This window comes from Nicotiana tomentosiformis, chromosome 7, assembly GCF_000390325.3.
Source record: "Nicotiana tomentosiformis chromosome 7, ASM39032v3, whole genome shotgun sequence".
NCBI lineage: Eukaryota > Viridiplantae > Streptophyta > Magnoliopsida > Solanales > Solanaceae > Nicotiana > Nicotiana tomentosiformis.
The window spans coordinates 28,873,750-28,894,552 of NC_090818.1; the positions used below are offsets into that span (position 1 = coordinate 28,873,750).

General features: G+C 37.1%; 4 protein-coding genes across 10 annotated transcripts; 3 read left to right on the plus strand and 1 right to left on the minus strand.

Moving 5' to 3' along the window:
- Positions 1-2,512: 2,512 nt before the first annotated feature.
- LOC138895404 (uncharacterized) lies at positions 2,513-2,863 on the plus strand. The gene has a single exon (XM_070180090.1). The coding sequence runs from the start codon at positions 2,513-2,515 to the stop codon at positions 2,861-2,863; it is 351 nt and encodes a 116-aa protein (XP_070036191.1).
- Positions 2,864-3,936: 1,073 nt separating this feature from the next.
- On the plus strand, positions 3,937-5,099 carry LOC138895405 (uncharacterized). The gene is made up of 2 exons (XM_070180091.1): positions 3,937-4,196; positions 4,811-5,099. Exons 1-2 carry the CDS (start codon positions 3,937-3,939, stop codon positions 5,097-5,099), a joined length of 549 nt encoding a protein of 182 aa, XP_070036192.1.
- Positions 5,100-10,740: 5,641 nt separating this feature from the next.
- Positions 10,741-12,096, plus strand: LOC104090395 (uncharacterized). The gene is made up of 2 exons (XM_009595473.4): positions 10,741-11,221; positions 11,638-12,096. The coding sequence occupies exons 1-2, from the start codon at positions 10,803-10,805 to the stop codon at positions 11,882-11,884; spliced, it is 666 nt and encodes a 221-aa protein (XP_009593768.1). The 5' UTR covers positions 10,741-10,802; the 3' UTR covers positions 11,885-12,096.
- A 1,161-nt stretch (positions 12,097-13,257) lies between these two features.
- LOC104090396 (putative pentatricopeptide repeat-containing protein At4g17915) lies at positions 13,258-19,809 on the minus strand. Of its 7 annotated transcripts, none has more exons than XM_018768853.3 (6): positions 19,073-19,809; positions 16,462-18,193; positions 16,152-16,342; positions 14,530-14,597; positions 14,359-14,439; positions 13,258-14,126 (listed from the first exon to the last, which is right to left on the minus strand). In XM_018768853.3, the coding sequence occupies exon 2, from the start codon at positions 18,165-18,167 to the stop codon at positions 16,785-16,787; it is 1,383 nt and encodes a 460-aa protein (XP_018624369.1). In that variant the 5' UTR covers positions 18,168-18,193; positions 19,073-19,809; the 3' UTR covers positions 13,258-14,126; positions 14,359-14,439; positions 14,530-14,597; positions 16,152-16,342; positions 16,462-16,784. The 7 variants fall into 7 exon arrangements, with proteins under 7 accessions (XP_018624369.1, XP_018624368.1, XP_009593769.1 ...); XM_018768852.3 differs by having other exon boundaries at positions 13,258-14,232; XM_009595474.4 differs by having other exon boundaries at positions 13,258-14,439; positions 19,585-19,809.
- Positions 19,810-20,803: the final 994 nt, after the last annotated feature.

Here is a 20,803-nt window from a genome sequence, read left to right on the forward strand (position 1 = left end):
TTATCTTCTAGATCAAAACCTTCAGTGATTTTGAGTGCCATGCATCTTTCCTTATTAGGTACATCCATCTTCATGGTTTGCCTCCTAAGTTCATAAGCAGTGAGATTTCCAATTAGCTCATCCAATTTAAGAGTGGCAATGTTCTTTCATTCCTGAATGGCAGTGATTTTGCTCTCCCAAGTAACTAGCAGAACCCTTGTCAAAATCTTCTCAACTCTGTCTTCTTCAGAAATAACCCTTCCAAGAGACTTCAGTTCATTTGTCAATGTGGTGAACCTTGTAAACATCTCTTGGATGGTTTCCCCTTTCTTTATGGTAAAGTTCTCATATTGAGAATATAGTAGAGTTCCTCTGGACCTCTTCACTTGAGGTGTTTCTTCATGGGCCACTTGCAGAGTGTCCCAAATTTTCTTAGCAGCGATACAACTTTGGATTCTACTGTACTCGTCTGGACCAAGTCCACAAACAAGCCATTTCTTGGCTTTAGTATTCTTCTCCCATTTCCTCAAATCCTTAGCAGTGCAGTCAACTCTTGTCTTTGGCACATCAACTCCTTCAGCATTTTTCTTCAGTGTAGCCATTGGACCATCAGTGACAATGTCCCACAGCTCATTGTTTTCTCATATGATGTGATCTCTCATCCTGTTTTTCCACCAGGAGTAGTACTGTCCGTTGAAGAGTGGTGGCCTAGCAGTGGATTGCCCTTCACAGTTTTCAAGTGGTGCACTCATCTTGATCTTCTCCTAAGGTGATAGCCTCTTCAATGATAACCTGCTCTGATACCAATTGATGTTTTAACTTCAATACCACACAAGGGGGGAGGAGATTTATATAGTCTCCAATTTTTCGCGTGCACTGATTATAGAAGGACCTAGTTCGTCTAAGTGTTCCTTAACCTACTATTGTTGAAATAGTAAATGCGAAAAGTAAAGAACACAAATATTTTTACGTGGAAAACACCTGGCTCAAAAGGTAAAAAAAACCACGACCTACTACTCAGTTGGATTTTCCCAAACACTCCAGTAAATCACTATGCCAAAACAGCATTTGCAAAACACTTTGTAAACCTAAGGATTAATTCTTATCCCGTTATGGCAACCAACCTTTAACTGTTGCGATAACTTCAAGTTAACTCTAACTTGAATACTCTGTGTACCTATTACAATTGCTTCTAGATAAAGCTGAAAGGTACAATATGAAAACATCAACTACAATTGAACTAGAATAAAAGACAGACACTTGGAACTGGTTCTTCTATCTGGTTCATGTAGCTTCAGGTTTGCACACTTGAATCACACACGAATTGCTTGCAAAATGCCTTGCTATTTTGCTCTCAATTCATGTTTAACTTCAGCTTTTGTGCGTACAGGTAGAATGAGAACATACTGCAATATATAGAGTTAGTATATGAAGAAACAACTAAAGTCCTAATGCTACTCTTCCTTGGTGAAAAAGTTCTAGTTGTTCTCAACTTCTAACTCCCCCCTTATCTTGGATAGTGTTCTTTTTGAGTAAGGAGTCCTTCTACTTATTAATTATATAACATTTTCGATCAGGAGATATCAAATATACCAAGTTAAGCCTATCTCCTTCACGTGCATCCCATATGCTCGAATTTGCCCGTGTCTGTGTACATAGGGGATGGACTTGGTTCATGCATGAGCTTCCTTTGTCAATCTTCAAAACAAACCTTCACTTGGGCCAACATTTTCCACGTAAAATTTTATTATGTTATTTACTTAATGCAGTGTGCGTGCATTCGTGAAAACTAATAGAGAACCTGGTTCTCTATTATTTGGTGGACCCTTAGTTTCTATCAGGTGTGTTTGGTATGAAGGAAAACATTTTCCGAAAAATATTTTCTAATTTTCTCATGTTTGGTTGGCTTAAATGTTTTGAAAAATATTTTCCTTATGATCACATTTTCCTCCAATCGGAGGAAAATATTTTCCTTATCAAGAGAAGGGAAAATATTTTTCAAAACTCCTTCTCAACCTTCCCCACCCTATTCCCCATCCCCTCCAACCCACCCCCACACCCACCACCACCCTAACCCAACCCCATGCCTACCCACCTATGTTCCTCACCCCCACCCCCACCCTAAATAATAATATTATTAATATTACTTTCTTTTCATGTTATAGATAGATTTTTTTTTTGCATTTCAACAAATGAGTATATTTTTTACATTATATAAAAAAGTATTTTGAGGGGAGGGTCGGGAGGCAAGGGAGGTAAAGGGAACAAGGTGTCCGCTGGTTGAGAATTGGGTCGTGGAATGTAGGTATTTTGACGGATAAGTCTATAGAGTTGGCAAAGATCCTCCAGAAGATGAGGGTCAATATAGCGAGCGTCCAAGAGACAAGGTGGGTAGGGTCGAGGGCGAGGGACGCGGGGGGGGTATAAACTTTGGTACTCAGGAGTCCAGAAGGGTAAGAATGGAGTGGGTATCTTAGTGGATAGGAAACTTAGAGAGTCTGTGGTTGAGGTTAGACGAGTGAATAATAGATTGATGATTATTAAGTTGGTGGTTAGAGAGTGCACCCTAAATGTCGTTAGCGCCTATGCACCACATGCGGGCCTAGATGAGGAGGTTAAACGGCATTTCTGGGAGGGGTTGGATGAGATTATGCGCCAGGTTCTACCTGCTGAGAAGCTATTCATAGGAGGGGATTTCAATGGTCATATTGGGTCGACTGCAGGTGGTTATGGCGAGGTGGATGGAGGCTTCGGTTTTGGGGAGAGGAACGGAGGAGGTACCTCGTTGTTGGATTTCGCTAAGGCTTTTGGGTTGGTGATTGCGAACTCTACCTTTCCAAAGAGGGAGGAGCATTTGGTTACTTTTCAAAATGCGGTGGCATAGACTCAGATTGACTATCTCCTCCTCAGGAGGTGTGACAAAGGGTTGTGCAAGGATTGCAAGGTGATTCCAGGTGAGATACTCGTGACGTAGAATGTGCTCTTGGTACTGGACGTTGGTATTATGTTGAAGAGGAGGAAAAGGTCTGCTCGAGGAAGACCAAGAATCAGGTGGGGAGCCTTAACTAAGGATAAAGCCCAAGAGTTGGAGGGGCGGTTGTCGGCTATAGGAGCTTGGAGGAGAAGTGGCTACGCGAGCACTATGTGGTCAACGACAACAGACTATATAAGGGAGGATTCAAGAAAGGTGTTAGGGGTCTCGACAGGCGTCGCTGGCGGATACAAAGGAGACTGGTGATGGAATGAAGTGGTCCAGGGTAAAGTGGAAGCGAAGAAAGCGGCGTACCTGAAGTTAGTGGTGAAGATGAGAGCAGTACGTGCATGGAGAGGTATAAGGTAGCTAGGAAGGAAGCTAAGTTGGCGGTCACGGAGGCTAAGACTGCAGCTTATGGTCGTATGTACGAGGAACTGGGGGGAAAAGGCGGGGAGAAGAAGTTATTCCGGCTGGCCAAGTTGAGAGAGAGGAAGGATCGGGATTTGGACCAAGTGAGATGCATCAAGGACGACGATGGTAGAGTATTGATGGAAGATTCCCAGATTAAGAAGAGATGACAAACTTAATTTCATAAACTTCTTAATGAAGAAGGGGATCGGGATATCGTGCTAGGTGAATTGGAGCATTCCGAGAGTCACCGTGACTTTGGGTACTGCAGGCGCATCAAGGTGGAGGAGGTCATGGGAGTTATGAGTAAGATGAGTAGGGGTAGAGCGACAGGGCCTGGCGAGATTCCGGTGGAATTTTGGAAGTGTAAGGGGAGAGCAAGTTTGGAGTGGTTGACTGGGTTGTTCAAAGTTATATTTAAGGCGAAGAGGATGCCGGATGAGTGGAAGTGGAGTACGGTGGTTCCATTGTATAATAACAAAGGTGATATCCAGAGTTGTAACAATTATAGGGGTATCAAATTACTAAGTCATACCATGAAAGTGTGGGAGAGGGTGGTTGAAGCGAGGGTGAGGATGTCGGTGTCTGTTTCCGACAATCAGTTCGGGTTCATGCCGGGTCGTTCTACTACAGAAGCTATACACCTTGTTAGGCAGTTGGTGGAACAGTACAGAGATAGGAAGAAGGACCTGCACATGGTTTTTATTGACCTAGAGAAAGCATATGACAAGGTTCCTAGAGAAGTTCTCTGGAGATGCTTGGAGGCAAAAAATGTATCGGTTCCTTACATTATGGCGATTAAGGACATGTATGATGGAGATAAGACACAGGTAAGGTCAGTAGGAGGTGACTCTGAGCATTTTTTGATTGTTATGGGGCTACATCAAGTCTCTGCGCTCAGTCCGTTCTTATTCGCCCTTGTGTTGGACGCGTTAATACACCATATTCAAGGGGAGGTGCCATGGTGCATGATATTCGCCGATGACATAGTTTTGATTGATGAAACGCGAGCCGGTGTTAACGAGAGGCTGGAGGTTTGGAGACAGGCTCTTGAGTCTAAGGGTTTCAAGCTGAGCAGGACAAAGACGGAATACCTGGAGTATAAGTTCAGCGCTGAGCCGGGGGAAGTGGGCGTGGATGTGAGGCTTGACTCACAGGTCATCCCAAGTAGAGGCAGCTTCAAGTACCTTGGGTTGATTATCCAGGGGGATGGGAGATCGACGAGGACGTCACACACCGTATTGGGATAGGATGGATGAAGTGGAGGTTAGTATCTGGAGTCCTGTGTGACAAGAAAGTGCCACCGATACTCAAATGTAAGTTCTGTAAAGCGGTGGTTAGACCGGCCATGATGTACGGGGCTGAGTGTTGGGCTGTTAAGAACTCACATATCCAGAAGATGAGAGTAGCATAAATGAGGATGTTGAGATGGATGTGCGGGCACACTAGGATGGATAAGATCAGGAATGTTGATATTCGGAAAAAGGTGTACGTGGCTCCCATTGATGACAAGATGCGGGAAGCGAGGCTCAGATGGTTCGGGCATATACATAGGAGGAGCCCAGATGCCCCGGTAAGGTGTGAGCAACTGGTTGTGGAGGGCAAGAGAAGAGGTAGAGGGCGGCCGAAGAAGTATTGGGGAAAGGTGATCAGGCAAGATATGGCGAGGCTTCAGATTTCCGAGGACATGGCACTTGATAGGAAGATGTGGAGGTCGAGTATTAGGGTTGTAGATTAGGAGGTAGTTGAGTCTTGTCTTATTCTGTACCGTTGTGAGACTAGTCTGGTAGGGTTTTTGTCTAAGCTAGCTATTGGCAATGTCATGTCTTACTATTTTGCGTTTCAATATCGGACCTATTTACTAGTTATCATTTTTGTTTTTGCTTTTTTTCGTTTTTGCTTTGCATCTTTCTTCTGGATTTCATGTTGTTCCTATTTTTCCTATGATTTCTGTGGTGATACTGATATTGTCTTATTTTGTCTTTTCGTCCTCTTGAGCTGAGGGTCTTTCGGAAATAGCCTCTCTATCTCTTCGAGGTAGGGGTAAGGTCTGCGTACACGCTACCCCCCAGACCATACTAGTGGGATTTCACTAGGTTATTATTGTTGTTGTTGTTGTTTTGCGTAAAAAGTAAAGCAACACATTAGTTACTTTGGGATTAGGTAAATTTTTAGAAAAATAATTAAATTCTTGAAAAAAATAAAGTCCTGAAAATATTGAGTATTGGTGGACGGGGGACGGGGGAGGGGCTGAGCAAGGAAACATGGGACTTGGGGGAATGGGGGTGAGGAGAGTAGCATAAAAAATATTTTTCTAAAAAATATTTTCTACTCACTAACCAAGCACTAGAAAATATTTTTCGGAAAAAGTTTTTCACTCACCAACCAAACAAGGAAAAATGAGTGATAAAACCACTCATTTTTTGAAAAATATTTTCCTTCATACCAAACACAACCGAAGTTATTTTCTCTTTTCAGCAATTTTATCAATGTGGATAATGAATACAAATGCTCCTATTTGTACTGATGAAATTTATTGAAATGTATCAGGGAGAAATTCAAAAATAGTCAGATTTATAAGTGATCATTCAAAAATAGCCACAGTTTTAAAAGTAATCGAAATTTAGTCATTTTTCATGTAAAGATAAATCTGAACGAAAACATTGTTCAAAATCCGGAAAATACTCCAGCATAATATACTAAAAATATATTGGAGTTCCAGCATAAGTATACTGGACTTCCATTATAATATACTGGAGTTCCAGTATAATATACCGGTCCAGCATAATATGCTGAAAGTTCAAACACAAGTGCTCCTATCTCCAGTATATTATGTTGGAACTTTCCGCGTGTTGGAGTTTCAACATAATATGCTAGAAGTTCATACACAGGTGCACCGATCTCCAGTATATTAAGCTGGAACTTTCAGTGTTGCAGCAAAATAGTGGCTATTTTTCAATGACATTGCAAACGTTGGCTATTTTTGAATAACCAGTCCGAAAACTGGCTAGTCCGTGCTATTTTTACAATGTATCAGGAGAGCAGAATACTTCTTTCACTATATATGAAAAAGAAATATTTCTTAACATGCAATTAAATTTTTTACCAGGCACGTAAAAATAAGTTAAAGAAAAATTCCAAAGGATCTAAACCTGTGCAATTACGAATTTTTAATTGAATAATTACTTGATTGAAAGAAATATAAGACCCAATTCATCTTTTAGTAAGGTATTTAACACGGGAAAAATAATTTTATATATTTGGCTTCTTCCAACAAAAAATTTTAGTTCTTAGAATAATTCCTAGGGAATATTCCAAAAAAAAAACACTAATTACCAATAACTAGCCATTTTAGTCATGCTATCAAAAATAGTCCCAAAAAATTATCAATGATATAAAACATTCAAAAAATATAGGCAAAAAAAGATTTTTTTTTTTCAATGGATATTATTGTTATCGTTAAAAACACATAGATAAGGCAATATGCAAAATTTGACGAAATTTTGAAGGTGACTTAGACTAGTTTGGAGTCAAAATTCATTATCAATGATAAATAATATTAAACATACGCAAAAAAAAGAGAAGATTGTTTTTCAATGGGTATGGTTGGAATTCGTTGAAAACATATAGATGACTCAATATACAATATTTGAGCAAGATTAGAGGTGATTTGGACTGATTTGGTATCAAAATTTATAATTAAAATCGAGTTTAAGAAATTCTTCTGTGATAAATTATCAAACATGTATCACGCATCTATCTCACACATAGGTACATATGTGATACATATTTTATACACATATGATACATAAATGATAGATATGTGTGATACACACATGATCTTCTTCCATGTTCATCTTGTGTATTTCGAGTTTGGCTCAAATTTCAATTCGAACCATCTAAAACCTCCACCAAATTATCCCAAAATTGAGATTCATACTCATTAAGATGTATCCAATCTATTTCAAAAATACCCACTCGAAATAAATTCTAATTTCGAAAACCCAAATTTTTGAATTCAAGCTTAAGCAAGTTTCAATAGCTGTCTATGGCTTTTTCAGTTTAATCCTTCGACCCAATCCAACAAACTAATGTTTAATAGTGATTTCTAAATCGAGTTAAAATGCTCAATTATCTGAATTTCAACTTAAAGGAATTAGAGTAGTATGACAAAATTGCTATAGTCTCAAAAAGTTTGAACTATCTTTGTGTATTAGCAAAATAGATGTGCTACAAAATAAATATGTGTTATTTTCAATAGAAATTTTATTTTGAACTAGTTTTGATTGAAATTGTTTATGGAGTAACAGTTTGGATAATTTCTCTCCTTGTTACTCGTACAAATTTGAGCCAGGTCACATAACAGAAACTATGGGCACTCATAGGAATTTTCTTTTAAAAAAATTAATAATATGTTCTTACGAACTACCTCTAAATCCTAGACACTAGGCAATTGATTAATTACATGCTTGTACGTGTGTACAGAAGAAATATTTACAAAATACTAAGCAATATTTTGTACAAACGTAGCCACCCACGAATCCGAGGATCTATAGGCAACTCTTGTGCCTCCGACCTACTGGGTAAAGTTTATAGGACTAGTCACATATTTGTTCGTTCGGTCAAAAATAAGTAATACACAAATAATATGTATAAAATATGTATAATATATTTGTAGAGGGAGTTTAAGTGGTCTGTTTGAGCATTTAAAACCATGCATATATAGCATCACCCTTAAGAAGAGATATGAACTTATGTGCATCTATTCAGGGTTCACTTGCTTCCTCGTAGTCTTATGTTGTTCGAACTATCTAAAAATATAATCGGGTGCATTTCTAGAGGATCTGACACGGGTGCATGAGGGTACATATTAGCTTGACTTAGAGATTTCTTGGTGAACTGCTATATGGATTCACACTTGCGGAGTTCTCCATCCAATCAAAGACCTCCATACCATAGAATATCAGCCTCGGCAAAAATGAAACTAGGGAACATGCTCTCTGTTTTCTCCCTGTGGTTACTATTAGAACATAAGCCAAGAAACTCAAAACCACAACACAATCACCCTTTATTACTAGTATTGGAGTTTTCGTCCAGTGATTCACACTTGAGTTTGTAGTTGTGGCTGCACTTAATACCGATAAAAATCTCTCGTTGTGTTTTATATATCAAATGAGCATATTGATTGAGGAGTGTAATCTCGGGCGTAACTATGTGTTGGAGCATGGGGCACGTGAACGGTGAACCCATGCTCCTCTCTCGATACTATATATAATAATGTTATATTTCTTAAAAATTCTTTAAATATACATGTGGACACCCAAGCTCAAAAGTCATGTGTTGCAATGATTATTGGGTGCACCTTTACAAGTGAAGTTAGAGGTTCAAATCTCAATTTGTAGGCATGTCTAGTTGTCCCTCTTCTGTTTTTAATTAAGTATTTTTTCTTCTTTTTTTATTTGGTTTATTTATTAAAAATCCACAAATCGAACACCTTGAAATCCTTGATCTCCTTTATTATTGCAAAATTTTATATAATTAAAACAAATAGCAGTAAATGATGTAGCACGGTTTAATGATTCCATCATTTTTTATATGGAACATAAGTATATATTAAAAAATTCACTAAAAATGCAAGAATTTTTTAATTTTAACCTATAATTTCTAAATGATAATGGTTATATGATAAGAACCTAAAGGTTGAATCCGTCAAATATAAATTTTAGATTCAACTCTGTATAATAGTGCATCCTTCTTGGAATCTTATATTCGCCTATGAATGTAACATCATTCTTATATTTTCTTGTGAGTTTGCAGATTATGCGAAATATGTGAGAAGACAGCAAAAAATGTGCAAATAAGATTACAGGAGAGTAGAATAATGGTGACAGAATGGAATCAAGGGGAAGTAGAACCCATAAATTCATACACAACCAGTTCATCTACTACACAAAATGCTTGTTTAAGAAGATGTCAGCAATACTTCTGTAATTTCCTGCTTGCCTGCTTAGTAATTTATTTTCTTTTTATTTTACATTCTTTCAACGCTAAGAAATAGACTCTGAATTATCTCTGTTTCTATTTTTCTACCAAATTCTCATACCTTGACTCTATGTATAGAAGGAACTACTTAATTTATATTTGTTCTCCTATTTCATTGTCCTTTTTATTTTATTTTATTTTTTTAGGGGGTGGCGTAATAATACTGTATTAGAGTTAGTTATTTTTGTAGAACTATCTTAGCTTTAATTTCATATTTACCGCTCAAACAAGCAATTAGACATTATTATTAATTTTTAGTACTCAAAATTCTCATCAAAGCACTCCAATTTGCTAATAATACCATTAACTTGTAATATTTTTTTATTTCAAGAAATATTTTCGACTCATGAACCAAAAACATTTTTCATGCAAAATAACTTTCATCATGCTAAACACACTCGTCTTAGCTTGTTTTATCCTGATAATCTTCTAAGTTCTTTTTCAAATGTTTTAAATGATAGATTTTTCATTTTCCAATGAATAAGATACAAAATATTACTCATTGTTTTCTCATATTTTTGAAGCATGAAGGTGGAAAAGACAAACTAAATAAGATAACAATGGGAATGCGTTCTTCCAGCAACGTTACAAGCCATCTCTTTAAGCACCTGCCATTCTCACATGAAGGAAAATATATAAACATGTACAAATTCATCAAAATCATCAACATATTATTTTTTTATTATTTAGAGCAGTGCTTTTAGAAGATGATTGCCAAAGCATGATGAGCAGCCAAAACAATTTTGATTTATATTTATTTCTACCACGTTTTTTACTTGGAAATTAAAAAGGTATTCTTTAAAATGAACTATTCCTAGATTTCTCCCATTCAAACTCGCACTCTCTGCCATCTAAAGTAATGGTTAAATTCTATCACCTTTCGTACAAATTCACCAATATAATACTATTCAGTATCGTTCAACTTTCTATATACAAGGAGTATATATTATCTACCCAATTATGTTAAAGCTTACAACAACAACAAATCCTTGTAATCCCATAAGTGGGGTTTGGGAGGGTAGTGTGTACGCAGACCTTATTCCTACATTTTGAAGGTAGAGAGGTTGTTTCCGATAGACCCCGGCTTAAGAAACGCTAAACAGGAAGTAACCAACAATAACAACAACAAGAAAAAAAACAAAGACACTACGTGTAATAAAAAAGATTTAAAAATAAGAAATACAAGAATGCTACTAGCAATAAAATTATGTTAAAGCTTGTTGCCTACTAAATAACGACCGGAAGCAAAGCATATTCAGGTGAAAATCGTGTAAAGAAGATATGCTTTTTCATTCATTTTCTTTATTCCTTCTTCCATGACTATACTTCCTTTATTTCCCTCAAAGTTATAATTCTGCACTAAACTAACCTTTAATCTTAAGAGTGTTTTTGGCAAATTATGCAGGATTCTGCAGCAAGCGGTGGAAATTCCAAAAAAGAAGAGCTTTCAAACTGTTCCAAGAATCCAGGGATGGCAGAAAATAAAGAAGCTGAGATAACACAAGGAGAAGTTAAGGAGACTGGGACAAAACAAGGAGAAGATGGAAATATAAATACTAGTACTAAATGTGGAGGTAATTCAGAGAAGGTTTCTAATAATGGAGAAGGTCAAGAATTAGGAGAAATAATATTAGAGAAAGGTACTGAAGTAGTAGTAGATATTGATGATGAAAATCCAGGAATGGAAAAAGTATGTCGTATTTGTCATTTGAATGAAGAATCCAAGGAAATAATTGAGCTTGGTTGTGACTGTAAAGCTGAGCTTGGTATTTGTCATCGTCATTGTGCTGAAGCCTGGTTTAATCAGAGAGGCAACAGGTTCCATTCTATCATCCTATTATTTTTCTTAGAAGTCTTCTTGTACATTAAAAAGGCAGTCTGGTGCACGAAGCATCCCGCGTTCACACAAATTTGGGAGAAGGACCGCACCCAAAGGCGTGTGATGTAGGCAGCTTACTCTAATGCAAGCATCAGTGGCTGATTTCACGGCTCGAACACGTGATCAAGAGGTCACACGGGGATAACTTTATTATTGCTCCAACGCTCCCCTTCACAATGACAGTGCAAAAAAAATTATGTTTTGAATAGTGTAGTTTAATTTCTCACTTATTACGTCATATACCATGTCTTCTTATTCAGATAATTATTTTTACTTATTAAGGACAAATTACTTGTAGTGTGAAAATTCTTTACATCGACATGGTATAAAACTTTAAATTCTATCGAATTTACAGATTATGTGAAATATGTGGGAAGACAGCAAAAAATGTGCAAACAAGATTACAGGAGAGCAGAATAATGGTGGTTGAATGGAGCCAACGGCCAGTAGAATCCAGAAGTTCATATATCACATCTAGTTCATCTACTATACAGCAGAATGGTTGTAGGTGGAGATGTCAGCAATCCTGCTGTAATTTCCTGCTTGCCTGTTTTGTAATGGCATTTACCCTCCCATGGTTCTTCCGAGTTGAAATTCCTTAACAAATAGACAGTTGAGAGTTCTTAATTTGTATCTGTTCAACTCATTGTAATGTCCTCCATTTGGAAAGGGGGTTGGGGGATTAAATGTTTATTAGCCAATTATACTCCTTTCACTATACTAAAAAAAAAAAAATCAATATTCTAAGTTCTTTTTATGAATGTTAAATCATAGATGTTTCATTTGTCAATGAATAAGATCTGCACAATTCGAATGTTATTGCTTTCTCAAATATGTGAAGCACGAAGATGCTGGAGTAGACAAACTAAATAAGAGAACAATTTGGGTATGCTTGGTTTTCCAGCAACGTTTCAGGTTATCTATTTGACTTGAAAATTATATATACCTAGTGAGCCATTATTTACGCGTAAAGTTTTTACAACTGCAACAAAGATCATGCTTGTTTAAAATAAATATATAAAAAACAAGAATTACAGGACCAATTTCTTGATATCAGACTCGCACCTTTCTTTGCTTGTGTAATCTGCTTCATTGACAGCGCTTCGTTTTTCCTTGGCTTCAGAGGAGTGTTGTTAGAAGATGGCAAAAGCATGATAAGCAGCAAATTTAACTCAGAAGGAATGAGACACAATTTATAAGAGCAAAAAGGAGCGCAAAGCCCCTTCCAGCTTTGCAATAGATACTTCACACTCTTGAGGCATTGCCCAGTATACACCAAAATATCCAGAAAACATGCCCATATCTGCCAAGTTTGAGAGCAAAGTAGCAGCAGATGATTGCAAGACTCTAGTCACTTCCATAGAAATAGCATTCACCGCAAATGTTGAATATCTTCTTCTGTAGAACATCTTGGGTCAAACAAGAATTGAGTGTCCAAGTCCACCCAAAGCAAGGAACTTTAGGAGGAGCTTTAGTTTTCCATAGTAGTTCGCATGGCCATTCTTTTTCCCATACCCTTGCCTGCTTCAGCAACAAAATGTAGCAAGTCACAGCTCCTCCATTTCCCAAGCATTAGAATTTCTGAATTATAATCGCCAGCCAGATTCAGAGAAAATGTCAACAACTACAGACTCCTTATTTACAGCTATGTTGTATAAATTACGCAAAGATATCCTTAAGACATCCTTCCTCTAACCATCTGCCTAGCCAAAATCTGATCATATCCCCTCTGCCAGCTTTTAACATAGTATTCTGGAGTTCATCCCATAAGCTGCAGATTTGTTTCCATACAACCATTTTATTTGGCTGTGAGACAGATTTAGAAGCTCAATTAACAGATTTACCATATTTAGTGTCGATCACCTCTCTCCACAAGTCATTTCCTCCATCATTTAGTCTCCACAACCATTTACTCAGAAGCACTTGTTATGGCTCTTTAGGTTTTTAACACCCCCACCCCCACCCCACCCCTCTCTTTTGTATTCTAACTGAATGAAACTTTTCTTATCTGAATTTTTGCTTCTTAATGAGAAAAGTCTTTTTCCAACTCTTGTGAGATATAGAACAGTGATATCTAAGTAGGAATACCATCAAGACAGTGTTTACTGAAGTGTCTGCTTCCAAAAGATAGGAACTGCTTCTTCCATGATGTTAGCTTCTTTTCACATCTATCAATTACCCCTTGCTATATACCAATGTGATTCTGTTTATCCCCAAGAGGAATGCATCTCTTAATCCTTTATGTTCCAACAAGTAATACTACACTTTTAGAAGAAATATCAGCATAAAACTTCCACTCACCTTCAATTAGAACAGGAAAACCGAAAAAATAAGTTCCAAGTAACCCTGATCCTACCCACTAACTCCTTTTTCTTCTGCCTTGGGCTTCCTAATGTCTTTGACTTTTTTTTTTTAAATGACAGTAGTGTCCAAGCCATTTTGCGTGCGGCTTGACTATTCCACTGGGTAGTTGCTACCTCCCACTAGCACATGTACCCTAACTCTCTCCATCAAAGCTAAGGCATATGAGAAGAAATCACCTAGTATTTTTTGCCTCCACTGGAATATGAACCTAAGACCTCTTGATTCTCCCCTCCACTTCATTGACCCCCAGGCCACACCCCTTGGGTGCGTCTTTGACTCTTTCCAATCTCAGATACTGTCATTCTTGCAGATTCAAGGACAAAATTACCTTGTAAGAATCAGCTTCGACAGTAGATGGACATAAATGCTTTGATGTGGAACTACTAGAGTAAGCTGTGGCCTTGGATAGGACATGCAACATTAAAAGGAACCAAAAACCACGCTGTTCCTTTTACAGTATTTTGCTGCCACATCCTTCTCCTGAGATGAAAATCATTTGTAATTTAAACTTGTGCACTGCCTTGCTCCGATAAGGGGTAAAAGCTTCTTAAATCGAGATAGGAAAGTGCTATCTTACCAAGAAAATCTACAAAAACCTCGGGCATTAAGGAGAATTAGTATAACGTAACAAATTTTGAGAGAAATAAATTTCCTTTCAATTCCTACCAAGGAAAGCTCTAAGTGATGGAGAAAATTAGAAACTTAAACTCACCAGATTAAGTACATGGTCTTTGACAGAAGAAGCTTTAGAAGCTGGCTTCCTTGTCCCAAATCTTTGAAGTTGCTCAATCTCCTATCATAGAGAAAGAGGGAGCAAGGAAAAAGTTCACACCTGAAGCTGCTATGAAAATCCATTCGGAAAATGAAGATGAAGGGAACTTACAACTTCAAACTTAAATAGACAAAGCTTGTCCTCCAGTAGTAACCTATTGTGCAACCGCATTAAAAAATCTGCAAATGATCAAAGGTATACCACAACATCAATTATCAATGAATTTGATAACAGCCAATAGTTGTGGTCAGTCTGGTCATCTCCAGGTTGTTGAGAGTTTGTCATATTCATTTACATTGTACCTCTCATCAAATGCTGAGACAAACTGACTAGAAGCAGGCATTAATCTATTCAGTTTAATGATGAATAATTACTCTATGTGAGATCTAATTGCTATAATATGTGAAATTATATTCTTGTTTCCAGCATGCATAACTGCAAATATGTTAAGCTTGAAACTTAAGAATGAAAAGGATTTCAAGCAAAGAATATAAACCAAACACTTTCAGTCAGAAAAATGGTGGAACTCAAAGTATAAGTTTTTACTTCCAAAGGGCTAAGCTACAAATAACTTGCCAAGAGAAAACAAGAGCAGTGTAGTGCTTTTATACAAATTATATAACATAAAACTACTATGTTTTCCAAAGATGTTTATAAACTACAAGAAGACTTGATAAGTTCAAGGCAGAAAGATGTGCAGGTCCTGATTTGGGGAAAAAAAGTTATACCTTGGAGAAAGTGAAAATTCTATTGATTAGTGCAAAATCCCCTGAGTACAAGAGCAAGGAAAACTAAATACATTAAAAGTGCTTGATGAGATCCAGGAATTGAACATTTGAACCAGTCAGATTAAGAAATTGAATTACATCCTTTAGAAGTTAATAGATGATAGTTGCAGAAGCTCCGTACTCTAGAATAGCTGCAAAATCAGATCTAGGAAAAGAATATCACTAAACCTTTATTCAATGCTATAACATTCATATATAAGATTCTTTTATCCATTCCTATAGCACAAAATCCAGAACTATAAATCTAAGTCACTTGTCGAATTATTAACAAAACTATAAATCTAACTTGAATAATTTGTTGAATTTAAATAACATTTAGTTAATCCAGCATCAGTTCAGAGAGAGAACCTCCATTACCTAAGCTTACCGCTACTTTCAAGGCTCTGTCTATGAACTACTTTTTCAGGTTCAGATCTAGACACTTCCCATTTTGGACGCTCCCAAATGTTTTGACACCATTTCCATTTCTATACAAACTTTCAGTTATTCAAATGCATTCAACTATTCAAACTTTAAAATTAGACATGATTTTTTCTCCATCAAATAAACTTTTCAGCATTACTTTAACATTTTCTTTTATAATCGCTCATTTAAAATATAAGTCAAATGAATATCTTGAACTCTGTACCAATGAAATACCATCATATAAAATGCTAGAAAAGAGGGAGTGTAACTTTTGGTTTGAAACACTGAAGTTGTTCTTTTTTACAAAAGGCCTCAAAAGAGGAACTGGGGAGACAGAGAGCATAAAAGCATGATGCATGTATTAACTGTATAACCGTGATCCCTACTAACTATCTAGCTTAACAGACCTTCGTTCCCCGAGTCAATTGGCTAGAATCAACACATCTTAAGCAACTTCAAACAGGAGAAAAAAGCATTCTGGCTCAAATATGTAAGACCAATTCATTTCTAGATAAAGGAAAAGAGGAATACAATCCTCACCTTTGATTTATCTTCAGCCAATCACAACTGCTTAATGATTTCGGATTCAGAGCCCAGAATGTCATGCTGCAGAAAAGAGTCACTCCTTGAACTGATTGGCTCAAGGTGAGGAATACAATCCTCACCTTTGATTTATCTTCAGCCAATCACAACTGCTTAATGATTTCGGATTCAGAGCCCAGAATGTCATGCTGCAGAAAAGAGTCACTCCTTGAACTGATTGTACTCTACTATCTAACTTTGGAATACAATACTAAACAATACACCAAAATAAGTGAAAAGAGATTATTTAGAAGTACAAATGACTTACAGTCCGACCCGCCTAGTTGTTTAGCATCTGTGATAAAGCATGCTTTTACTTCCACAGAATAACTCTTCACAATTTCAACAGCATGTCATCAGTATCCTTAGGGTGAGGGAAAGTATATAATTAACAACCTCCTGACAGAAGTGTCATTGTGTTTGCCTCTTACAAGAGGATCGAATACTTGACTTGAAACTGGTTACTGTAGGTTGTATTCTCAGTTGCATTAACGCTCGAGGTTTTTCAGCCTCCATAAAGCGTTATAGTGCAAAACCGTAGGCAATTAATAAGGTTAACATTTGAGTGGCAGCGTTGAGCACCATTCCTAATTAATAATGCAGTATCTTAGCCAATCGAATTTTAGACTGGACCTTCCTTGCTTCATGCGAAAACCCAGAAGAACGAAGGCCAGTAATAACAACACGTTTATTTGATTTAAGAATTCTCATGCCACCTCTAACACACGATAGTAATAGCTTAGATGCTGCACGAAACCTCCCAGCTTTGCAAAGACCATGCACTATAGTGGAGTAAGTAAAGGAATCTTTGGCATCCATTGATTCAAACATCTGCAAAGCATGATCAAGGTGACCAGCTTTACACAGCCCATTAATAAAAGAATTCAAAGCAACTAAGTTAGAATCAAAACCCATCATACTCATACAGTCCAAATGTTGCTGGGCCTCTTTGAAATTACCAGTCCTGCACAAGCCATCAATTAAGATAGTATGGGTGTACTTGTCAGATTCCAAGCCTTTTTTTTCCGCCTCGTACAGCAACTTATAAGCATTATCCAGCTGACCTTCCTTACAATATAGATTAATAATGTTGTTAAAAGACACCGTATCAAGGTCAAAGCCATTTGTAATGATATAGCCCAGGTACTCATTGGCCTCATTCATCCTCCCGGTTTTAAGTAACATACTAGCAACTGTACAGTAAGCAAAGGCATCATATGTATATCCTTTCCTTCTCATCTCTGCAAAGATTTTAAGGCCTTCTTCAAATTGTCTACATCTGAAGCAGCACTTCATTACTGTCGTATAAGTGATGGCATTTGGGATATGACCTGCTTCTACCAATTCATTGAGAAACTCTTTTGCAGTTTTTCCTCGACCTGACTTGCACAGCCCATGAATAAGAATGTTGTAAGTTACTAATTGGGGAGTAAATCCATGACGTTTTAAACTCCTAAATAACATTAGGGCATTCTCTGTATATCCATTCTTACAAAGACCATTCATTAATATATTGAATGTTGCTGGATGAAGAGAAATATCTTTCAAAATAATATCCTGAAAAACTCTGTAAGCCTCATCTGGCTTTCTCAATTTAAAGAAGCAATGCATTAAGGTGTTGTAACTCCAAATATCAGGAAGAATACTCATCTCAAGCATTTCATCAAACAGATCGAGACATCGGGATAACATGCAATATCTAGTAGCTCCAGCTATTAAAGAGTTATACGTAATAACATCAGGACTAATTCCAGCCTCCTTCATCCTATAAAGGATGGAATAACCTGCATCAATGCCAACAAAGCGGCAATATGCAGCAATTACTGTATTGTAAGTGACGACATCTGGTTGTACTCCGATTCTTATGCCATCAACTAGTACAGCTTCAGCTTTCTCCAATTGTTTCGCTTTGCAAAGAGATGCTATGCAAATATTCATTAACCTTGTTGATAATTTATCTTTGATACTCCACATCTAATCTGGAAGTTAAGAACTGCGACCTGAATCATTTTTGAACAAAATTATCAGACAAATCCTTTTCAGATATCAACTCTTTCTTTTGGAAGTACAAAATAGTAACATATTTTACAGTAAGCATTTTTGAGTTCAAATCGAAAGATGGACATGCCACCGTGCAATACTACTATTATCAGCAACCCAACATTTGAGGAAGGAGTCACCTGCTAAGGTACAAGGAGGTAGAGCTCCTTCTTTTTCAAAGGAGGATCCAGGATTTGGAAGTAGAGGATTTTTAACTTCTACAATGGCGGTCAGCCATCACTTGTGAACTGAGTCACGAGCAAGAAACTTTGGTTTAAGGACTGAAAGGGAGATAAATCTCATATGAAATACGAGAGTTAGAACTCAAAAGCAAGGAACTTTGGCTTGAGAGCGACAAGAATTTTCAGAGAACAAGAATAGATGCATTAACAAGCAATGTCAAGAGCCCGTCAACCATTGGCCGTCTGTACAAAGAGGGTAGGTAACAAGAACGAAGTTGCGACCATTGGAGGCTATGTTGATTGGGCTCTCCAAAAATGTTGTCGCACCCGTGTCGTATGCTCCAAAATTTGCACTATTTTTGGAGGATGTGTTGACACGTACCACACAACATTTTTTAAAAGTACGAGCAACATAGATTGAAGGATACTCAATTAGCAGAAACAATCATGAAATAGTAACTTATTTTACCCAAATATGAAATTGCAAAAGCTACTAGTCAAGCAATACCAACTTGTTTTATTTACTATTGATAAAAGATTTAAAGGCAAATGAAATCTAGAATTAGAATGGAATAGTATCAATAATAGAAATGCTTTGAATAGTTCATAAAAGTAAGTGTCAAATTAAAACAACAAGTACTTCATTTTACTTCTCACCTTGCAAAATTAATAGGAATAAATCTAGGGCAGCACATAAACACACACGAATTTAAACCTAACTTCAGACCTTATATCTGAATTTAAACTTATTCAAACTTCGGATCTTAGATTTTCCCAGAGAATTTAACTTTAAAATCTTCAAACCTCGATTGTCATTTCAGAACCGCATATTTGAAGTTGATTCTAAAGTGGCTAAACATTTAAAAACTCTGTAAATTTCGGCTATGTTTTAAATAAGGGACGGGTTATTTGCGCACTTCACCCTTCCCGGGAGCAATACAAGTTGCGGCCCACGTCAAAAATTAGATAGGTTTAGGGTTTTCTTTTTGGATCTTCTTCGCGCCATCAGTAGTACCCTACAACTCTCCCTGCAGCTGCAACATCTTCATTTTTCATATTTCAAGTCAAGGCAAATTCTTTTTTAAGGGAAACTAGTTTCTGAATAACAAAACTTGACCGTCATGAAAATCAATTATCCAGAAGAATCCATAACTGGAAAGAGTAAACACCTTTGGATTAGACGAGCTCGTTTCGACGGAGAAGGAAGAATGCGTTCGGATAATTAATGACCCAATCTCAAGTTGGTGCCGGTAGCAAAGACTACCGGGAAACTTCAAACGACACTTCGACGGCTACCACGGCAAACGTCGTTTGGATTCTGGATTTGGGTAATCATGGCAGCTTTGCGTTTTTGTAATTGGGCTGGGCCGCATTGTTGTCTATTGGGCCATCTCTTGTGACATATTGGGAGTTTTTACACAAATAGGCTATTCTGGTGTCTTGTTTAATTTTTGTCCGCGTTTGAAAAAATTGTGCTCAAACATCTCAAACTTCACAATAATTGTGATGCATGTGACGGAGGGCGGAGCGCTGAGGGTGGGTCAAGCATGATTGACAGGCTTCTAGACTACAAGCTTCTGAAAAAGGGGTGCATATGTTATGTTAAGGTGAATCTCACATCGGAATAGAAGAGGAAAGTGAAGAGCTTTATAAAACATGACGTAAGTTCACAAGGCAAGCGCGCTTTTCGAGCTTAATGTGGTAGCCCGAAAGACAAATTCGTGCAAGCCTACGCCCAAAGCGAATAATACGTACCATGAACTTGGTCATGACATTAATGTTTGTGGTGTAGAAGTTTGAATTCCAAAACACTCTCAGCATTCATGTATATATATTTCATTATGGGATAATTTTAGTTTGTAATGTACAAAAAAACTACAATGGGGTGATTTTACGAGTGGTACTTAAATAAAGTTAAATTCCAAGACACTATCTTGGAGTTCCAAGATAGTTTGTGTTCCACTCCAATAGAGTATGTTGGAGCTTAACACATGAAAGCATGAAACTCTACTATACTGCGTTGGATTCCATGTGTAGGGAATTATAATTCATCAAATGTGTTAAAGTTTCACTTGTAAAATTTCTAAACTACAGTAGAACGCGCTGAAGTGGAGAGTTTCTAACTCCAACACACAATCCTGAATTTTTTTCGTGTTTTAGTTGGAAATATTTTTTATCTAAGTTTTACTTCCATCTTAAAAATATCTATTTTTAATTAAACTTCAAAAGATTAACTAAATATTAATAAACAATCCAAAAACTAAACATCCACTCCACTTACTAAAAATTGACAGATGTGAGAAGTAGAGATGACACTATATAGCCACTAGTAACACTCCTATTTTAAAATATATGAAGTTATTAAAAATAATTTAAAGCTATTTCTTT

Excerpts from the sequence above, each read along its gene's own strand:
- LOC138895404 (XM_070180090.1), top strand. The coding sequence starts at position 2,513 with ATGATTATTAAGTTGGTGGTTAGAGAGTGCACCCTAAATGTCGTTAGC.
- LOC138895405 (XM_070180091.1), top strand. The coding sequence starts at position 3,937 with ATGTCGGTGTCTGTTTCCGACAATCAGTTCGGGTTCATGCCGGGTCGT. Across the intron at positions 4,197-4,810 it reads GGAGATAAGACACAGGTAAG|GATGGATAAGATCAGGAATG; the intron begins GTCAGTAGGAGG and ends CGGGCACACTAG.
- LOC104090395 (XM_009595473.4), top strand. The coding sequence starts at position 10,803 with ATGCAGGATTCTGCAGCAAGCGGTGGAAATTCCAAAAAAGAAGAGCTT. Across the intron at positions 11,222-11,637 it reads TTTAATCAGAGAGGCAACAG|ATTATGTGAAATATGTGGGA; the intron begins GTTCCATTCTAT and ends TCGAATTTACAG.
- LOC104090396 (XM_009595474.4), bottom strand. The coding sequence starts at position 18,167 with ATGTGGAGTATCAAAGATAAATTATCAACAAGGTTAATGAATATTTGC.